At 35.7% G+C, this 19,850-nt stretch overlaps 3 protein-coding genes across 5 annotated transcripts; 2 read left to right on the forward strand and 1 right to left on the reverse strand.

Annotated features, from left to right (window-relative positions):
- Positions 1-1,364: 1,364 nt before the first annotated feature.
- On the reverse strand, positions 1,365-3,432 carry LOC125855273 (pentatricopeptide repeat-containing protein At5g13770, chloroplastic). Its single transcript, XM_049534983.1, has one exon. The coding sequence runs from the start codon at positions 3,401-3,403 to the stop codon at positions 1,457-1,459; it is 1,947 nt and encodes a 648-aa protein (XP_049390940.1). The 5' UTR covers positions 3,404-3,432; the 3' UTR covers positions 1,365-1,456.
- Positions 3,433-6,162: 2,730 nt separating this feature from the next.
- LOC125855609 (uncharacterized protein At2g02148) lies at positions 6,163-12,871 on the forward strand. 3 transcript variants are annotated; one of them, XM_049535347.1, is made up of 9 exons: positions 6,163-6,285; positions 6,414-6,679; positions 7,809-7,932; positions 8,031-8,372; positions 8,970-9,132; positions 11,129-11,249; positions 11,360-11,425; positions 12,306-12,560; positions 12,668-12,871. In XM_049535347.1, the coding sequence occupies exons 2-9, from the start codon at positions 6,491-6,493 to the stop codon at positions 12,767-12,769; spliced, it is 1,362 nt and encodes a 453-aa protein (XP_049391304.1). In that variant the 5' UTR covers positions 6,163-6,285; positions 6,414-6,490; the 3' UTR covers positions 12,770-12,871. The 3 variants fall into 3 exon arrangements, with proteins under 3 accessions (XP_049391304.1, XP_049391305.1, XP_049391306.1); XM_049535348.1 differs by having other exon boundaries at positions 6,168-6,285; positions 6,445-6,679; XM_049535349.1 differs by lacking the exon at positions 6,163-6,285 and having other exon boundaries at positions 6,301-6,679; positions 12,311-12,560.
- Positions 12,872-15,745: 2,874 nt separating this feature from the next.
- On the forward strand, positions 15,746-19,778 carry LOC125854874 (zinc finger CCCH domain-containing protein 17). The gene is made up of 3 exons (XM_049534472.1): positions 15,746-16,055; positions 17,361-17,471; positions 17,646-19,778. The coding sequence occupies exons 1-3, from the start codon at positions 15,909-15,911 to the stop codon at positions 19,533-19,535; spliced, it is 2,148 nt and encodes a 715-aa protein (XP_049390429.1). The 5' UTR covers positions 15,746-15,908; the 3' UTR covers positions 19,536-19,778.
- Positions 19,779-19,850: the final 72 nt, after the last annotated feature.

Here is a 19,850-nt window from a genome sequence, read left to right on the forward strand (position 1 = left end):
AATGTTTTGGTTGTAACATGTTATTGTAGCCTTTGTACTACATATACTCTTATTGATGCAATTTCTCATTATATTTCTTGTTTCACTATATCAAAACATTTATAGTTGATTTGCTTGTCTCACTGTATCGTGCCAAATTGTTAGAGAAGTGAGAAATCATATATTTATTTTATGAGCATCTTCTTATTGGGTAAATTGAAAATCGAAAACTGAGAAAGAATATCTTATTGGTTTAGCATATTTAAAAATCGAAAACTGATAAACCGAATCGATAATACATAAAACCGAACCAAACTGACTGACGCACACCCCTACTCCATGGACATGCAGAAGAAAGTTGCTAAACAGATTCATTTTGGTCAAGAGGAACGACAAATCTCTTTATGATAAACATATTTATTTTATAACTTCGTTATTACAAGTAGTTTCTACAAAGATTGGACTAATGGCGTATACAATACTTGAATTCTCGATGTAGATGCTACATTATGTTCTCATCCTCATTTGGTCATCTATGGTGTCATTTGAACAACGTTGAAATCTAATCCACTCACAATACTAGTAATTTCAGAGGGATTGCAGAGTTCACCACATAAATTCAGTGCAAAATTTAATTGTATTTTGGAGTTGGAGTAAAAGAATTAACAGTGTAGAAAATGATGATAGAGGAAGACTAATCTTTTTTACTTTCTTTTCTAGTTTCTGTGTTGTGAGAAAACACCCTAATCAGTTTAGCCCCTCTGTGAAACAGAATCCAAAGGACCTATGAAACACTTGAATGCACTCATATTTATCATCAAAAATATGATAAATTAGTCGATTTTTTCCCATCTGTCCAAGCCATAGTGGATAGAGTTACTCGATACTTGCACTTGAGGGAGGTAGCGGGTACCTTGTGGAATTAGTTGATCCGTATACCAAGGTTACGCGGAGAAAAACAGAAATATGACTTGTCAACAAACCATTTTGGAAGCAAGATCATAAAAAAAAAAAAAAAAACTATCCAGTATATGGATGCAGGATTTACAGTATTCTTGTTTTTCAGATAGTTGTGGCTGGGCTTCAAAAATTACTTTACATATCAAGAATTCTACAACAACAACAACAACAACATGGCTAATGTAATCCCACAAAGTGGGGTCTGGGAAAGGTAGAGTGTACGTATATCTTACCCCTACCTTAAAGTTAGAGAGGTTGTTTCAGATAGACCCCCGACAAGAGTTCTACATGCTGCGATCCTCCCCATATCTACATGGTTGATGGTGACAATGGTATATATTTTCCAAAGCTTGATGAGATAGCAATTCTTTTCATTCTTTGGTATGCAGCATGCTACAATTCAACAAGTAATTGTACAGTTTGTGAAAGAGTGAATATCTCTGTTAGTTCTTGTGCCAACATAATGAAGTTTTATCACTGTCAATCACTTTGGTATCTACAAAGTGAAAAAATGAACTCATGTTGCACCAAAGCTTTCTTGCAGCCATTTTGCTTGAATTTGCAGCCCTGCATCCCTCAAAGAATTCAAAGCTGACTTTTGAAGTCTTCCATCTAACTTAGTCCCTTCTCTCTTCATATTCTGCAGAAGACTAATCAACTCATCAACTCTATTCATCTTTGAGAAAACACCAACCATAATCCCAGCCATTGCCCTATCGAGTCTTCCACCGTTTAGTGTAAATTCTTGATAGTATATCAAACACTTGTCAAACTCCCTTGCCTTGCTATATGCACTTATAATGCTTGTGTAACTTACTCTATCTGGAAAAATCTTCCTTCTCTTCATTTCCTTCCATATTTTTTCGACTTGTCTCAAGTTTAGAACTTTTCCATGAATGTCTAAGAGAGCATTGTACACCCAAACATTTGGTTGACAGCCTCTTTCTTTCATTATCGCGACAAGTTTCATTGCATCTTTTGGCCTTCCTGTTTTGCCATACATTGCAATCATGCTAGAATAAGCAACAACACATTTGTCAAACCCCTTTTGTTCCATTTCAGAAAATACCATTTCTGCATTAGAATACAATCCAAGCCTACAATACAAGTTCATTACTGAGGCATATGTCACTTGACCTGGTTCACAGCCCTGTGAAGTAAGGTCTTCATACACTTGAACAGCAGACCTAAGACCTCTTTTTCTTGAAAATCCATTCACAATTGCACAAAATATGCAGTCAGACACTCGGATTTTCACCCGAGTCATCGTTGCAACAACATCAAGAGTCTTTTCCATACACCCCTCTTCAATATACATCAACACCAGTTTCAAAAACAGTGCTGGATCCCTCAGCATTTTCTTCCCTTCAGCTTCTTCTAAAAGCTCCTCAGCCATTTTCACTTCATGAATGCTCGCGAATCCACATATAACTATGGAGTAAAATGAATGATCCTCTTGAATCCCCTTCTTAGTCATGTCTCTAAAGTACTCCAAAGCCTCAAAAGCGCGACCAGATTTCCCTAACGACTCACAAAGACTCTTGTAAATTTGAACATACTGAGGTATTGTTGACTCTACTCTCTTGCTCTCAAATTCTTCGAAAAACGACACAACTTTATCAGAATTCCCCATTTTAGAATGTGCTTCCATGATACTGCAATAACATCCAGGGTCTAATACAAGCCCTGCAGATTTCATTCTCTCATACAACACAACAGTACTGCTATACATATGCAACTTATTATAACCTTTCATAGCAGAATCAAAAGCCAAAACAGAGATTTCTTGATCAACTACTATAAACAATTCAAGAAAACTATTTACAATCTTGAACTTTCTTGATTTCATACAACTACTTATCAATCTACAACATGTAGAACTATCAGGCAACACTTTCAAAGTTCTCAAATCTTTAGACAATGAAAAAACTGAACCCCATTTGTTTGAATTCACTAAATACCTGATAAGAAGCTTTAGTGTTGATTTCTCAGGTCTAAAATCTTTTTTTCCCTTTGCTTTCTCATAGTAATCATATCCAATTTCTTGAGTTTGAGGATCTTTAAGTAAACTGCAAATTACACCATTCAAATCTTTAGAATCAGGCAAACTAGTACTACTAGTAGTACCATTTGTTGTACTACTAAAATCTTGAATTTGTTCCAAGTCTAATAATTCTATAACTTGAGAATTCTTGGAGGGTGTTTTTTGGCTTTTTTTTTCATCTAAGACAGGAGAAGAACAACTACTAGAGGATTTTGCAACTAGAGTTGTTGTTGAGTTCAAGAAAATGTTTGAAAGAAAAGGCAAAGTTTTACAAGAATAGCAAAATTTTGGTTTCAAGATTCTGTTTTTACAGTTAATACAAGGAGGAAATAACCAATCTGAAGAAGTGGCAATAGCCATTGATGATGATGTTGAAGAAGAAAAAAGAGAAATGAATTGAGATTTTTGTGTATTTTGCATTATTATTATGTTGTTGTATGTACTTTAGATGTGGGGAAATTGTAAAAACATTATCAGTTCAAGATTCTGCCATGCATGTGGCTTGTATTGACCACTTATTGTTTGACAGGTGTGTGGTTATGGACTTTAGACTTATCAATGTGGATTTCAGCCACATAGTTTTATTTTGTCTTAGAGGAAAATTGAAAATCAAGCAAAGTGGAGGAGCATTTGAGATAGTCAAAGTAGTCAAATTAAAGTTATAAAAGAAAAAAATAACAATATCGTTTGTCCGGATATTTGTTTTACTTTTATAGTAAATTTATTGTTATAAAGAACATAAAATATAATATATTATAAAAAATAAATTTTAAAAAAGAGCTAACCGTTATAATACAATATTGTTATAAAATATCCCTTAATTTTATGATTTATAGCAGAAATATCCATTGTTAAAAAAGTATTGTACATACATCTTTGTTTAAGTTTTAACAAATAGTGCATAATTATCCTTTATGTTAGCACGCCTACATTTACTAAATTAAAAAATAATAATCTAAAAATATTTTTATTTTATTTTTAAAAATGTCAAGTAACCTTAAAAAGTTACATCACTCAATTTTTTTTACCCCTTCAAATCCGGTCCAAATGAAAATAATAATCAATCCCTCTTCTAATTGACTAGTCATATTTAAAGTCATGTGACCTTTTTGAATTTCTTTTTTAAAAAAATTAAATTTGAGATTTTTTACCTTTTATACATTTAATAAAAAGACTAAATATGCACCACTTGTTAGACAACAAGGATATATATATACACAATTTGTTAAACATCTAGGATGTATATGCACTGCCTTTTTAATAAGAGGTATATTCGTTCTAAATTGCAATGTTGAGGGATATTTTTTTTTCTTTTCCCTAAATACTATCAGATGGTGATTGTGCTAGAGAACGTGCTTGCATCAAGGATTCACCCTTAACCTGTTTTTATTTGTCTTGGCGATGGATGTATTGATGTAACAATATATTCAAAGAGAGGTACCATGATGAATGTTTATGTGCAGATAATAGAGTATTGATTGATGAGATACAGAGAATGAAAAATAGAGTGGAGATTTGGAGATGAATTCTACTGTCTAATGTTCACTACTAAGAAAAAATATTCAGAGTGTAAGTTCAGTCATGTTCGTCATGAGATAGATGTGATACACAAATTATCTCTATGTGAGAAGATTTCAAGTATCTTTGATCAATACTTCAAGAAAATTGAGAGATTGACATAATGCTATACATTATTATGGAGCGAATTGGATGAGATGAATATTGCATTCGATGTCTTATCTAATAAAAATGGGCTCTGAGATTTAAAGGTTGTTAGATCAACTATATATATATTGTATGAAACATAGTGTTGACGATCATCAACTTGCATGTTCAGAGATAAAAATAGTGAAAATGTAGATGTTGAGATGGATGTATGAGAGTATTAGGAGAGATAAAATTATGAACGAAGATATTTGGGACATGATGAGAGTGACCTTCATGGTGAATAAAATGATGAAAGCGAAATTGAGATGATTCGAGCATGTGAAATGTAACGACTCAGCCCGCTAGTGATATTGTATGTTCTGGGCTTAGGCCCTAATAGTTTTAAAACGCGTCACTAGTTGGTAACGCTCGCTGACTTAAATACCTAACATCTCTCGTGTGTTTTGTTGATGTGAGACTTCCAATCTTAAGCTGAAGCATTACATACACCCCTTTATGGACTCAGTGTCCTCAAGGTTTGCCCCACCGTATGAGATTTGCCTATACCCCTTTTATGGACTCAATGTCCTCACTGAGGTTTGCCCCACCGTATGAGATTTGCCTATACCCCTTTTATGGACTCAATGTCCTCACTGAGGTTTTCCCCACCGTATGAGATTTGCCTATACCCCTTCTATGGATTCAACGTCCTCGCTGAGGTTTGCCTAATCGTATGAGATTTGCCTATACTCAACACTGAGATTTACCCCGCCTTATCGGAATTTGTCTAAACTCAGTCAAACTCTGGCCCACATTGACAAGGCTGACACATGAGGGGATCTGATACCATTTATAATGGCCCAGTCCGCTAGTGATATTGTTCGCTCTGAGCCTAGACCCTCACGACTTTAAAACACGTCACTAGTTGGTAAGACATACTTACTTAAATACCCAACATCTCTCATGTGTTTTGCCGATGTGAGACTTCTAATCTTAAGGTGAGGCCAATGGCGGAGCCAGGATTTTTAAGGGGGTTCAAAATCTGAGAAGTAAACACATGAACTAGTGAAAGGGGGTTCAACATCCCATAAGTATATGTTGCCTCCGTCCTTGGGTGAGGCGTCACTTGAAGATGAGACGCACAAATATGTGAGATGTTGTCTATGATGGATCTGAGGAGATGTAAAGTTAAGTATTGGTAAGAGATGATTAGACATGAGATGACACACGTGCAACTTATCAATGAAAAAAATTAAATATGAGGATATGAAAGTTGAAAATGATAGTAAAAGGTTAATAGGTAATCGATCATTGTCTAGTTTTCCTTATTAGTATTATTGTTATTATTCTCCTACTATCTTATTTTTTCAATTTAATTATTATCTTATGTTTCCTTTGCTTCAGTTATCATACTATTATTATTCGATACGATTTTTTTACTATTATATTCCGTACATGATTTTATATATTTTACTTGAGTTAAAAATTTATAATAGTAAATAACTTTACCTTTATAGATAGACCCCACTTGTCTCCCCCCCGCTAATACTCAATACATTGACCTTCCGGCTTTGGTTCGGCTGATAAGGAAAACGTCGGAATTTAGGTTCGGAAACTGCTTTGAAGACCAGACTCAGCCTCGGCTTTTTGTTGAGGTTAGTACAACCGTAATTCAAAATTCATGTTCAAATTCACCTCCGTCACCGGCACCGGCACTGGCACCGGGACGGCGGCGGAGGTGGCTGGCTCAGTCACTCACTATTATCCATTCAATTTCATGCAGATTCTGTTACTGAATGCTTCAATTTCTTTAGGCGGAGCTATAATAGTTGCTTGTAGAGTGGTGAGTTGATAGGGAAGATGGGAACTAGGGTTCCGGTGCAGCACTACGATATGAGGTCGGCGGCGGATTCTTATATAGAGACTTCATTGCATGATCTCAATGCGGAGGGTATTGGTGGTGGAGGTGCTGGTGGTGATGATGTTGATCGTGGAGGAGGTGATGTAACTGAGGATAGCATGGATAACGGTGAAGAGTCAACAGCTGTTGTGAGTGAGCCCTTTTCATTTTCAATTTCCAGAAAATAATTTAGACATAAGACATAGCTGTCATGTAAGCATATCTAGGCACATCAACTCGCCTTCATTGTGTCAGCTAATCGAACACTTCAACTTACAAAATGTTCATTTAGACACTTCCAAAATTTATGTGCCAGTTCAGCATAGGGTGCCCACGAGATATCGTGGGGATGATGAGTTGTAGTGTTTAGTTGCTAGTTGAGATCAAATTGAGCTGTCTAGATGTGCACTCTCAAAGTTGAAATGCTTAGTTGCTAGTTGCGGCCAAGTTTGAGTGTTGTGTTTATATATTATGCCAAAAATTTATCATGTGTCACGTTAGTGTCAGGTGTCCACGAGACACAATGAGGACAAGTTGGAGTGTTTAGTTACTAGTTGAGATCAAGTTGAGGTGTCTAGATGTGCACTCTCAAGCTTGAAGTGCTTACTTGCCAGCTGAGATTAAGTTTGAGTGCTTATTTATGCATTATGCCAAATTCTCTACAACTAATACAGTCTTCCAGCTTGCTATTCTCCTATTTGGTGAGGCTCAGCGTATCTTGTTATACCAATTATACCTTTCTGGTTTATTAATTTGACAAACAACAATAACAACTATGCCCCAACCGTAAGCTAGTTAGCGTTGACTGTATGAATCCTCACTTTGCACATGTATGTTAGAACCGTTTCCATCTGATATTCAGTAATTTACTGCTGTCCATTTTCCACTGGCTTACAAATATATAGCAAGATTAATGGCTCCTAGTGATGATTGGATCTAAAATAAGCATGCCTGACGTGATTTAACCTTAATCCCCAACTAATTGTTACACATACCAGTTTTCCTTAAGTCGGCATGGATTCTTGATATTTTAGGTCTTTCGAGGTAAGTTCATTCCATGTGATTTTATGGCCGTCCTTTTGTTTTTAATGGTATTGACGTTCTGTTTTGTTGTGCCAAATTGGGGAACTTGTTTAGGGAGTAAGCAAAGCTTCTCTGCTAGTTAGACAACTTTTTTTCTGATGTTAGAAACTGGCGTTTTGACTGTGAAGCCTACACCAGTGAGTGTACATGTGCTCAAATTATTCATGAACTCTAATTGCGTTGGTACTTTTTCAGGATTGCCTCCATGAGACCTTCAGAAACTCATTACCACTTCATGGTATAGTGGTGGAGGAAGATCGTACTAGCATTGAAAATAGTGGATCTTCAACGGGTTCCTACAATATTGTTACTATTGATGGTAACTTGAAATTTCATTTTATACCTGATCTTAAATGTATTAAAGCAACTAGATGACCTTTATTTTTAGATTTGCTAATACCAGTTTTCATGGACCAGATATTTCGCCAATTGAAACGGCAAGGACAAGATTTTTAGACATTATTGTTGATCATTTCATAAGGCCACATGTAGTTGATGTTGTAGATTCAGAGGCAGACTTTGCTGCTCAATCTTCACAAGATAAAATGAGCAAGCGGAAGTCGAGAGAAATCCATTATGAAGGTGATGCTACATATGTTTTGCCCTTGATGTACGTGGCTAACATGTATGAAACATTGGTTAATGAAGTGAATGTAAGGCTCTCTTCTTTGAATGGAATGCGTGAAAAAACCATCGGTGTGGCCCTTGAAGCAGCTGGTGGTTTATACAGAAAGCTTGCGAAAAAGTTTCCTAGGAAAGGTATGACATACAAGGCTCCAAAATTTCATTTCGACATTGGCAAGTCATTCGTGGTCTTCTCTCATTTAATCTATCTTGCTGTAATGTATATGATTTTTCATTGGGATCGGGGTAGAGGAAGACTGATTTTATTGTTGTATGTGTCAGCTTCAAATTTTATGCTACTGTATGCTTACGTTGTTGCTTTTCTACATCTTGCTTCCCTTCATCCATGTGAAGATGGAGAGGATAGAAAGGTAAAAAAAAGATGAATGGGAGAGAAAAAAATCAGAAGTAGATTCTTTTTATCTATGTAGAAACATGAAGCTGTGCAGAATCTTGGATCACCGGAAGCATCTAGTTTAGCCCATCAACTTTTAGCTTATGCATTTACTCATTGTTTTCCTCTTCTTTTAGCTGATATATATCATTATTCCCTGACAAGGGTGAAATAAAGAAAATGTTGTTTCCTGTAATTGTCTTCTCCTTTTTTTTTTTTTTTTGGAAATTAGTAATGTTGTATTCCTCAGCATTAAGGATATACTGAACTGCATTATTCCTGTTATTGGCCTTCCATTTTCACGGTTAACTTCTTACTTTGCTGATATTAATATACAGGACCTTGCATATTTAAAAGGCGGGAGTTGGCTACATCTTTTGAAACAAGGGCAAGGTTTCCTGAATTAGTGATACAAGAGGAGAAGCGTGTCCGGTTTGTCGTGGTTAATGGTTTAGCCATTGTGGAGAAACCAACTAGCTTATGTATTGATGATGTAGAATGGTATGTCAAACTCTCCATCTTAAATATTAAGGTTTGATTTATTTTAAATAATATGTTTATTTACCTAGAATTCTGTCCCTCTCTATATCTTGGTCTCAGTTTAGCATCATATATCACTCTGGGAGATCAATTTTTATTGATTAGTGCGGATATTGGAGCAGCTTCTTTTGCTAGTACTTCTGTTGGCATGAGATAATAGATGCATTTTTCTACATTCCACATTGACTTACTGTGTGTTTGAATACCACTGTGTAGCCTAGTAATTACAAAGACCTGTTTGTTTGTCATTTAGGTAATTGTGGCAAAATTCCTAGCATCATGTCTGGTTGCACAAGTGTAATTACATAGTAAGATATTTTTGAACTTTTCATTGACAGTTTATTGTCAAAAAATTAATGATTTTTTTTTCTCAGATGAACAGGTAAACAAATTTTAATGTGTGAGAAATGTGCATCTAAGTATATTAAATACTACTCCCTTTATTCCAGTCTATATGGTTCTTTTTTTAAGTATGTCCCAAGAAGAATGGCACCTTTGTCTTTTTGAAAACCATTTGATCTTAGCATCCCCATTTTACCCCTAATGAATTGACTTGTTGAGACCCTCACGACCACTCATTTAAAATGAAAAGACATCTGGAGCTCTCACCACCACTCACTGAATAGTATACTTCTGGTACTTTGCAGTGTTGTCAAAGGTGCGCTTAGAGCGAGTTAAGCCCTGAAACGAGGCTGAAAATGCGTTGAGTGCTTTGTGTCGCTTAATGTGCGCTTCAGTGTCGTCATCAAGGCTCTAGGACATACTTTTCCTTGTGAACGAGCATTTTCACTTTCTTGTTAAAATAATCAATTTCTTTGTCCATATATTTGTTATTCATGCTTATATTATTCATCTTGGACTAAACATACATATATATATATATATATTTGTATGTTTTCTCGATTTGCGCCTTTTCTCAATAAAGCCCACACTTTATTTGCGGTTTGTGCTTAAATCCCCCATGAACCTTGGAGCTTTTTAGCGCTTTTCGCTTTTGATAACACTGGACTACTTAGAGATATATTTGGCTTCACTTAGATGTCACAAGTCTTCTTTAATTCCTTAAACTCTATGTCCAGTAAAACATTGTCACATAAAATGAGACGGATGGAGTATATTTATTACTAAGTAGTTAAAATACATATTTTTCTTTAAAAAATGTATTAAATAATTATGGATTGGTAGGTATTAAAAAGGCATATTGTCCTATACATTTTAAATATAAAAACTCATAAATAAATGTAATACCACGAGTCCATAACTAAGAAAAACAAAGCAAAATAGAGAGAAAAGGAAGGAGCAAAATATGAGAATTTGCAAAGTTACCTAGAAGCACCATTAGCAACACATATGGAACATTGGAAAATGAAAAGAAAAGAAATAGAAGAAAAAGAGTTTAAAAAGAATAGTATTATTGAAAAATTAAAGTAAAAGAAACTTTGAAAAATTACCTTGTAAACATACCATACAATAACCAACAATCGCACTTCTTCCCCAAGAATTGGATAGTGTAATTGTTCTCCCTCAATTACACCCAATCCTATGCAAACACTCCAAATTTTTGTAACACACCCAATTACACATGTTTTTGATCAAACGATATCCGGTCAGGCCTGTGGCTGGATCCGTTTATCTCTACCGAGTACCGACCAGTCGGGGCCGTTTACATGAGCATAGGGAATTCCGATTCTAAGGTTGCTTTCTGAACAGGTACTTAATAGTGGACGTTGAAGACAATAAGGGAATAAGATATAAGCTAGAAGTTAATCATCTTTAATCAGACTTTGTTATCTTCCTTTTTGTCAGTTAAGGACACTTTTATCCTAGCACTGTGTATTCTTCATTGTCTTTAAACAAAATTACAGCTTCTCATAAAACAAAGAAAAATGGTTCCAGTCAGTATCTTAATTCATGAAATATCAGCATTTCTTATTGATCCATACTCCTGTTAATTTAGGTTCAGAAGAATGACTGGCCGAAATGAAGTCACTATATCCCCCAGAGACTACAAATTCTATGCTCCAAGACACAAGTATAGACGTGCGTCAAACTCAATTTCCAACATCACTGGTTTTTCAGTAAGTTTTGATGATCTTGTAGTCATCAATTCATATGTAATTATGTATCTTTTTTCCTTTTCTGTTGTTTGGAAAATTGATTAGTATTTTTTTCTGCTCATGTCTATCAGGCATTCACCAGCACGGACAATGCGTCTTCATTAGCTGCAGGTCAAAGCTACCGCTCTGTTAGTGAAGTAAGTATTTTCTCTTTTCCAACATCTTAATTTAATTTGTACATTGTTCCTGTTCATCTGATAAACTAGAACATGCATATAACAGTTTGCTATATATCAGACAATAGTTAAGGAGAAACAGCAAAAGGACCTGCTGGGAATAGGAACCAGAAAATTTATAGCCATCTAAGATGCATTACATTGTCTGTGCGCATTCCATTAATACTTTTGGAAATTCATGAATCAACCTGTTCAATCAGTTATTGGACAAGGAGATTTACTTAGACATTCTGCGATAAGTATTAGTAGTGAGTTACTTTTGGCAATTTATGAAAAACCTTAATGGCTTTCTGTATTGCTTATTTTGTTCTCTAAATTGCCAGAAGCTGCTGATAAAATAAGCAAATAACTCCCCAAGAAACTTTGTACTGTTTCTAAGCATCCTTAAGGGATAGTTTAACACCCTTTTCCTAGAAACTGCATACAATTAGCAGTAGCAGTTCCTGCGCTGAAACATGTTTAGGCATCTTAGACTTAACAGGTTGAAGGACTACCATTCTTGTCCTGCTAGGTCCAAATGGATTAGACTCAATAGTGAAGCCAACTTTCTGTTAAAGTTTATAGAGGACTTATTAGGTTTTCCCCAGTGGATAAATTGGCTACAAACTTTTCTTGTCGGAGCTTGGGAATGCTTTTGCAGTAGTTTTGACTTATGAGGTACTTGATACTAAACAGATTTCAGTGCATACGAAAGTGTGTTTTTTGTTTTTTTACCTGTTGGGCTTAATGCTGCATGAGATGTTTCTTCGGATGCTTTGATCTATCTTTGCGACAATGCAGATGTTTATACAGCTGTAGTTGTTGATTCATATTCATTTTGTTCACTATGTTTCTGCGACAGGATAGTCAGCAGACTACCTCAAAGCAGCAAATGCAACCTCTGGTCCATCAGGCTCAATTTCATCCCCTTCAGCAGAGTCACCACCAGCACCATATCAACCAAAGTCAACATATAGCTCATTTCTCTCACAATCAACAATGTGGCCCTCAGTCTCACTTGCCCGAAATTGTTCATGCTCAGCAGTCGCTAACCAATTCTCCGCACATGGCTTGCTTACAACAATTAGGCCATGTAGGAGGACGCATGCATATAATGGTGAGAGATCTTTTTATGTTGCTTTTTCCAAGTTATTTTTCTCAGCTCTATTATTTTTTTCTAAAAATACTGACCTCACAGCCTATTTAACGACATTGATAATGCAGCCTACAAGTCCTGCGAAGTTTTGTGATGAGTGTGGTACTCCCTACTTGAGAGAGACCTCTAAGTTCTGCTCAGAATGTGGTACAAAAAGGTTAGGAATATGATGTATAAACTCATCAAGTCTCCCAATGTAAACTGTACATTACTTTGTAAATACATACTCCATCCGTCCCAATTTAAGTGTCTTACTTTCCCTTTTGGTCTATCCCAAAAAAGTTAATGACAATTATTTTAAAGCTTCAAAAGTTTTCTTATTTACACAAAGCCCCCACTTTTCGTCCTTCCTTTCCTCAAAACAATGTGGAGAGAGATGTTCTCTAGATGATTGAGGAGATGAAACTTTGAAATTAGTATATGCATGGATAGTAGTTACTTGTAATGCATTCTTTTTTGGTTTCCCCATCCCTCCAGTGTGCTGAGCCTGCATTGAAGCTCCGATTAAATTTGGATCGCGCACTTCAAGGGTATTGTAATGCATTCTTATTCCTTTTAAGATGAGACCTAGATATAAATTTTTCATTTTTTTATTAAAAAAATGACCTTGGTTTGTGATTGTGAAGCACTTAAAAGATTACTCCAAATCTAGTCAAACATAGCAATTATGGTATACAGTTGCACCATACCCACCTTTCTGTTGACATAATAATTCTCTTGCTAGTTCACACTTGGGGCAAAATGCATGTCTGCTTATGGAACTCAATAAATGAATATAACATTTTGTTGAAAAATGAGGTATCTCAAAAGGGAATGTTCCTTTTGAATTGTACAACAATATAGTTCTACAAAGTGGAGCATACATACACAAACATGACCTCTACTTTAGAGGTAGAACAATTGTTTTCGAAAGATCCTTGACTCAAGATACAAATAATTTAGAAAAAGTAGTGGAAAAAACTTAGATAGTAGCAGAATGATATTACAACAAAATAATACTATAGTCAAACTACTTTTTTAATCATTTTCATAAAATAACTATTTCTAATAGTATTTGACTGGTTAGAGAATTGAAATGCACATTTGATGGATCTTTAATGTGGTTTCTATTTTTATTTCTCAAAATGGACAAATTGAGCAAAATTAAATGAGTCTTGTTACAAAATTCTAACCAATTGCACTAGTGTTTCCCTTTTTAGGCTCTTGTTCACTTCTCCTTTGTTTTGTTCAAATAAAAGGTAAAAAAAATGTAACTTTGAAGGGAGAATAAGAGGAAATTAAAGTAAGGTTGACTATTTTACAAAAATTTGCAATCCTAAAATGAAAATGATTAAAAAAGGGATATAAACTTTTATTACTCTCTTTGTGACAAAAATAATGGTGCAATAATATTTGGACAGCCAAATAACTTTTTCTTTAATTATAAATTTTGAAATATTTTTTATTACTTTAAATAGAACGAATGTAGAATGTAATATGTATAGTGTGATGTATTGCAATCTACTCGAAAACACTTCCTATTAACGTAATTTCATTTTAGGATTCAAATTTGAAATCTTTGATTAATTATAAAAGAGTACTTGCTACCTACCAAAATCTTTAATAGTCGAACAAATATATGAATTTTACTAATAAAGATATGAAAAATATCCTAATTTATTCTTAAAATTTAATTACCTTGACTTTTGTACTTGAAAATTTAATTTTCCTAAGAGTTGCACTTGAACAGTTGGACTATGAGATTAAAACTCCAACATGTACTAGTGTGATTTTGGACTTAAAAAAATAAATCAATAAGTTTGTAAAATCTATTAAACTAAAGCATGTTCATGGACAAATACAATTCATGAAGTTTTCCAAAAAAAAAAGAAAGAAGTTAATTTAAGAGACAAAAGCAAGCATGCATAGAGAAAAGATTGTGTAGTTTATTAAACTAAAGCAAATATACATAAAAAAAAAACATACATAAACGTTTCTTGAAAACAAAAATAATTTCTATAAGTGGGGGAGATAGAGATTTCATTACTCTTCAAAGTGAATTACCAGACTTCAAAAACTAATATAAAATACTACAAAATTTAATCATTTCTAGTGATCGATTTTCTTCACTTTTTGTCAAAGTTTTAACTTGTATCTATTTCTATTTATAATCAAGTTATAAACCATAAAAAAAACAAGGTAAAATAATTACTTGATTGACATGAATAGATCTTAAAGGGATATTTGAATTTTAAACATACATCCAACAATGAGCATGATTTTAGTTTGGTGGAACACTTCCAAACAATCTTATCAAGCTATCATCTTTAACAACATTAATGATTATATCTTATCATCTTTTTAAAGTAAATGTTCAAGATGACAAAGTTTTGTACCAATAGCATATTATAAAAATAAACTAAAAATTTAAGAAAAAAAAAGAACAACTTATTATTCTTCAATAACATATAAAATCTAAATGCAACACAAGTCACGTTGTAAGTCAAGTGACACAACACGTAATGCCTTGCATAGTCGCCATGCATTGCTTCACATGACCGTCGAGTCAGTAAGTCGCACTCCACATAGATGTCATGTATCACCATCTAAAGTTGTTTACTTAAACTACTTACAAGTTATTTACTTAATTATAAATGTCTTCGAAAAATTGTTCAAGTACTTAAATGTACATCTTCAATTTGATGTATTCATAACAATTCAAGAAATCAATCAAGGTTGTAGTGGAGTGGTAAGTACGCCTTCATCCTTAACCAAATGTCTTGGATTCGAGTCTCCCTGGGTAGGAAGCCACCTTTGTTAGAGAGCACTTTACCCCCACCGTGAGACTTTTTAGCACAAATACAGATTTAGTCATACCCAATGTGAGTGAGACTTCCCAGCGCAAATATAAATTTAGTCGTACTCCAATATGAGACTTCATGTGTGTACCAAATATTGAGTGGAAAACAAAAACAATTCATAAAATTTCCTAAAAATCTGATTTTACAAAAATCTGATTTAAAAAAAAAAAAAGAAGCTGAAAAACCCAAAATAATACAAAAAATAAAAAATAAAAAATAAAATTGATTAAGTTAAAAGCCTCTCTTCACCAATAGCCTCATCTCTTTCTCCTTCTCTCTCTCTCTCTCTCTCTCCAAGCTCCTTGTTTTCTCACCCCACCCCACCCCACCCCACCCCCTAGGGTAGTTCTCTCTACAATAGATAGCTCAAATTTGCCCTTAATTGTATCATTCTTGTATATGCTTGAAAACCCTAGATCCACTCTCAAAGGCTTCTTCTAGGATCTGTTTGTTAGGGTTAACAACAATCATGGTGGGTCCTACACCGCCGCAGAAGCTGCAAATTCAGCCGCCACCTTCTTCTACACCGGCGGCGGCGCCTTCAGCTGAAGAAGAAGCTCTCAAGAGAAACACTGATTGTGTCTACTTTCTAGCTTCTCCTCTTACATGCAAGAAGGTTCAGCTCTATTTCATCTTCTTTTTTTTTGGGTTTAATTTGATTAGTAAATGATTATCAATTAGTTGAGATTAAGATTATAGTACTTCCTTTTAGTGTGAGATTTAGAGATTAATTGGGATTAAGATTTGGTTTTTATTAGTTTGTGTAGAGATTTGTATGTTACTTAGCAAGATTTAGAGGATTTCTTGGTTTTGGGATCCAATTTTTAACGTTTCAAGAGATGGGCAGTGGAATTGATATATAAGGTTTCGTATAGCTGATCTTAACTAGTTTGTGATTGAGATGTGCTTGTACTTTTGTAGTGGTTGATTTGATTTGAAAAGATTGTTGTATGGATGAATTAGTTGAAGATCTGTGTTTAAATGGCTGACCATCTTTTGCTCTCTAATCCAAGGTGATTTCTTTGTGTTTTTTGGAACTTGATCTACTTATGTTTTTAGCTATGGGTGAATACTAGTGATGTGGAAGCTGGGGTTTTTCATTTGGTGATTGGACAGCGTCTGTCTTTTGCACTACCGATGCTTGATTCTGAAGTTCTTGTTCCTTTTTTGTTGCCTGCGTTGTCAGATTAAAGGAAGTATCTTTTTTTTGGTCGGATTTTAAATGAATTGTGTACTCGAGATTGTCTAGAGTGAGAAGCCACTGCCATATATAGAAGGTTTAACTTATATATATTTAGAAGTCTTCAAGTTACAGCATGTTGTCGTTTGTTGCCCCTGTGTTTTTGTCGTTCTTGGGAACGGTAGGTTCTTGCTATTTGTCGTTTTGATACATCCACTCTTGCAGCTTGTTGATTTGTTTTTTGATTAGAAATGTGTATCAAATATTTTATTTTTTTGATTTATATGATGGTTTTTTGATACATACTGGACTGAGAGTCAATCTCGGTGCAAGTATAAAGTTAGTTACTAGGATGTGGAAAATAAGTGTGCAGGTGAATGACTATCCGTGTATAATTATTAGCAATTACGTTTGTCGTTCTTGTCTACGACAAAATGTTTGTTTTGCATCTGAATTGTCGTTTGCTTTGGTCGGATCATGTGAGACCGTAACATGTGCAGTAACTGAATTTATTTCTCATTTATTTGTCTTTTTATAACCAATGGGGAAATGGCAAATGTTACAAAACCAGTTGGCATCGTGCTTTTACGTTATCAATTTCTCTGTGTGTGAATGAATACAAGCGTGATTGGCTTCGCCATGATAGGGATAACATTCCAGATGATTCAATCTTCGTCTTTGTTCTATACAGATCTAGATCAGTATTTACCGACGCTCTAATTATTTTTATTTTGTCCATAGGGAAGCGAGTGTGAGTACCGTCATAGTGATGCTGCTCGGCTTAATCCTCGAGATTGCTGGTACTGGTTGAACGGAAGCTGCTTAAACCCAAAATGTGCATTCCGGCACCCTGTGAGTCATTCCTCACTAACATACTACACATTCTTATCATCTATGTGCTATCAGTACCAAGGGTTCCTTGCCGTGATGTAAACTTACTTATTTTCTTTTATTAGCTAACCAGGAGTGCTCTGTGTCTGTAAACTAATTGTTGACATGATAGTTAATAATCTTCTACTTTTGCAGCCTCTTGATGGACTTTTGGGAGCTCAAGTTACAACTCCTACAGGATCTTCTGCACCGCCAGTGGCATCTATTGCACCTACACCGAATGTTCCATATGGTTCTAGCAAGCAAGGTGTACCATGCATTTTCTTCCAGCAAGGGTTTTGTTTAAAAGGTGATAGGTGTCCATTCTTCCATGCACCATTGTTTGTGTCTAACAAAGCTCCTCCACATCCTGTATCTACTGCATCTGCATCTACTGAGAAAACCAATTTTAAGGCATTTGGTGGGCTTGAAAAGTGTGTGCAAGAGAAGACATTTTTTCAAGCAAATATTTGGAAGTCTGGTGAATTATCTGTACAAGCACAACCAGTTGAGAAACTGAAAACTCCTTTGCCCAAGAATAATGCTGCCTTTAATGAGAATGTGTTGCCACCCAATCCTGTCATTGATGTTGCACATCACAGGCACAAACCAAAAAGTGTGCCGCCTCCAAATGGAAATCCTGTCGGTAGATCCAACAGAGTGCAACAGTCTGCTAGGTTTGATAATCACAGTAGCTTTCAGAACAAAGATGATGAGATTTCAAGGGAGCTTTCACCTGGTTTTGATGTTCTTGTGGATGATGAGCTCAGAGGCACTGATTTTTATCATGGTGAAGGTCGATATGGAAGAAATGGGGGAAGGAATGAATACGATATTGGCCGCTCTGCTGATTATACTTCAGTTGCAGATGTGGACCAAGATATGTACCATGATGTCTATGGGCATGACTCTCACGACAGGCTTCCGGGTCGCTCTGGTAGGGTGCAGCATAGAGCTTCTTCTGAGAGAGTACAAGGGGAATCCGCTCATCTTGAAAGGAGACGCTATGGTAGAGCTCACAGCCCTGAAGAAGTTCGAGAGCCAGATCTGAGGCATCGTTTATCAAAGCATAACAGGACTAATGGTTTGAGGTCAGTCATTAGTCATGACTATGCAAGTGAAAAACATGTTGAGGATCGAGGCAACCAAAGTTCCAGGAGGGATCGACCCTATGTACCTTCACATGATAGTTCCCTTGCTAGTCGTCTTCGCGGAAGAATAAAGCTACCAAGTAGATCACCCTCTCCAACTAATGGGACAGACATGCGGCTGGATAGGGCTAGGGACCGTGGCAGGTTATCTTCAGAAAGGCCACAGCTTTTCTCTCAACAGGGAAGGCTTCGTGATAGAATAAAGGGAAGAGTGCAAGAGGATCTCAATGATACTGGAAGAAATAACAGTGGTCCACGTATAAGAAGAGATGTAAGTGAGGATGATTCAAAATTTTCTGGTCCAAGAAGTCTTGCTGAACTTAAAGGTCGGAAAACTGCTGAGACCACTGAACAAAATATTGATGAGCGACAGGCCCTAGGGAAGCGTAAGTTCCAAAAGCGTGATGACTATCAGCAAACAGGAGGGGATAGTGTCTCATTTGACGGACCAATGCCTCTGCAAGAGATCTTGAAGAGAAAAAGAAGCAGTAAAACAGGCATGCCATCTGATAAGAGTGAAGACTATCAACATGAAAGAAAGGACCACTCTGTGCCAGTGGTGACTTCCTCCATCTCCAGGAACAATACTGACTTTGGGCAAAAGGAAGAGTCTGATCCTCCATCAGGTGTATCAGCTGATCATCAATCTCCTGCACACCATGGTGCAAATGAACTTGAAGCTGAAGAAGGGATGATTGTGGAAGAAGCAGACGATCAAGACCCTGAAGCCGAAGGTCATGATCAAAGAGATGGAGACTATGATTATGAGCAGGTCGATGGTGAAGATTACAATTTAGACGAAGGTGAGAATATTGATGCTGGTGAAGAATACCTGGATGATGATGATGATGATGAAGACGACTTTGCTAAGAAGATGGGTGTTGTTTTCTCATAAATGATGGGATACATCAATCGCTCTAAGCTATTTTAGGTTGGCTCGGAATGAGCAAATTCAACTGCTCTACTGATTTTTATCTTTTAGAAGTAGAGAGAACACTCTTTTTCTTCGTTGTATTTATACTCGGATACTGGCTGGATAATTTTCCACCGGTTAGTGGCATTTGGCAGATCTCTAGCTTTGCCAAAAATGGTGTTGACTGTAACATTAGAGGGCTAATAAGAAACATGTTTGCTAGTGTATTTTTTTCTATAGATTTACAACTTTTTCCCCATATATACCTGGCAGAGTTGGAAGTTTAAAAGTTTTGTA

The sequence above is a fragment of the Solanum stenotomum genome, chromosome 2 (genome assembly GCF_019186545.1).
Source record: "Solanum stenotomum isolate F172 chromosome 2, ASM1918654v1, whole genome shotgun sequence".
NCBI classification, from domain to species: Eukaryota; Viridiplantae; Streptophyta; class Magnoliopsida; order Solanales; family Solanaceae; genus Solanum; species Solanum stenotomum.

What these genes read in the sequence shown, in the direction of transcription:
- LOC125855609 (XM_049535347.1), top strand. Translation starts at nt 6,491, where the DNA reads ATGGGAACTAGGGTTCCGGTGCAGCACTACGATATGAGGTCGGCGGCG. An exon ending in GAAAAAGTTTCCTAGGAAAG is followed by an intron (nt 8,373 to 8,969) that starts GTATGACATACA and finishes ATTAATATACAG; the next exon opens with GACCTTGCATATTTAAAAGG. An exon ending in GCTACCGCTCTGTTAGTGAA is followed by an intron (nt 11,426 to 12,305) that starts GTAAGTATTTTC and finishes TTTCTGCGACAG; the next exon opens with GATAGTCAGCAGACTACCTC.
- LOC125854874 (XM_049534472.1), top strand. Translation starts at nt 15,909, where the DNA reads ATGGTGGGTCCTACACCGCCGCAGAAGCTGCAAATTCAGCCGCCACCT. An exon ending in CTCCTCTTACATGCAAGAAG is followed by an intron (nt 16,056 to 17,360) that starts GTTCAGCTCTAT and finishes TTTTGTCCATAG; the next exon opens with GGAAGCGAGTGTGAGTACCG. An exon ending in AATGTGCATTCCGGCACCCT is followed by an intron (nt 17,472 to 17,645) that starts GTGAGTCATTCC and finishes CTACTTTTGCAG; the next exon opens with CCTCTTGATGGACTTTTGGG.
- LOC125855273 (XM_049534983.1), bottom strand. Translation starts at nt 3,403, where the DNA reads ATGCAAAATACACAAAAATCTCAATTCATTTCTCTTTTTTCTTCTTCA.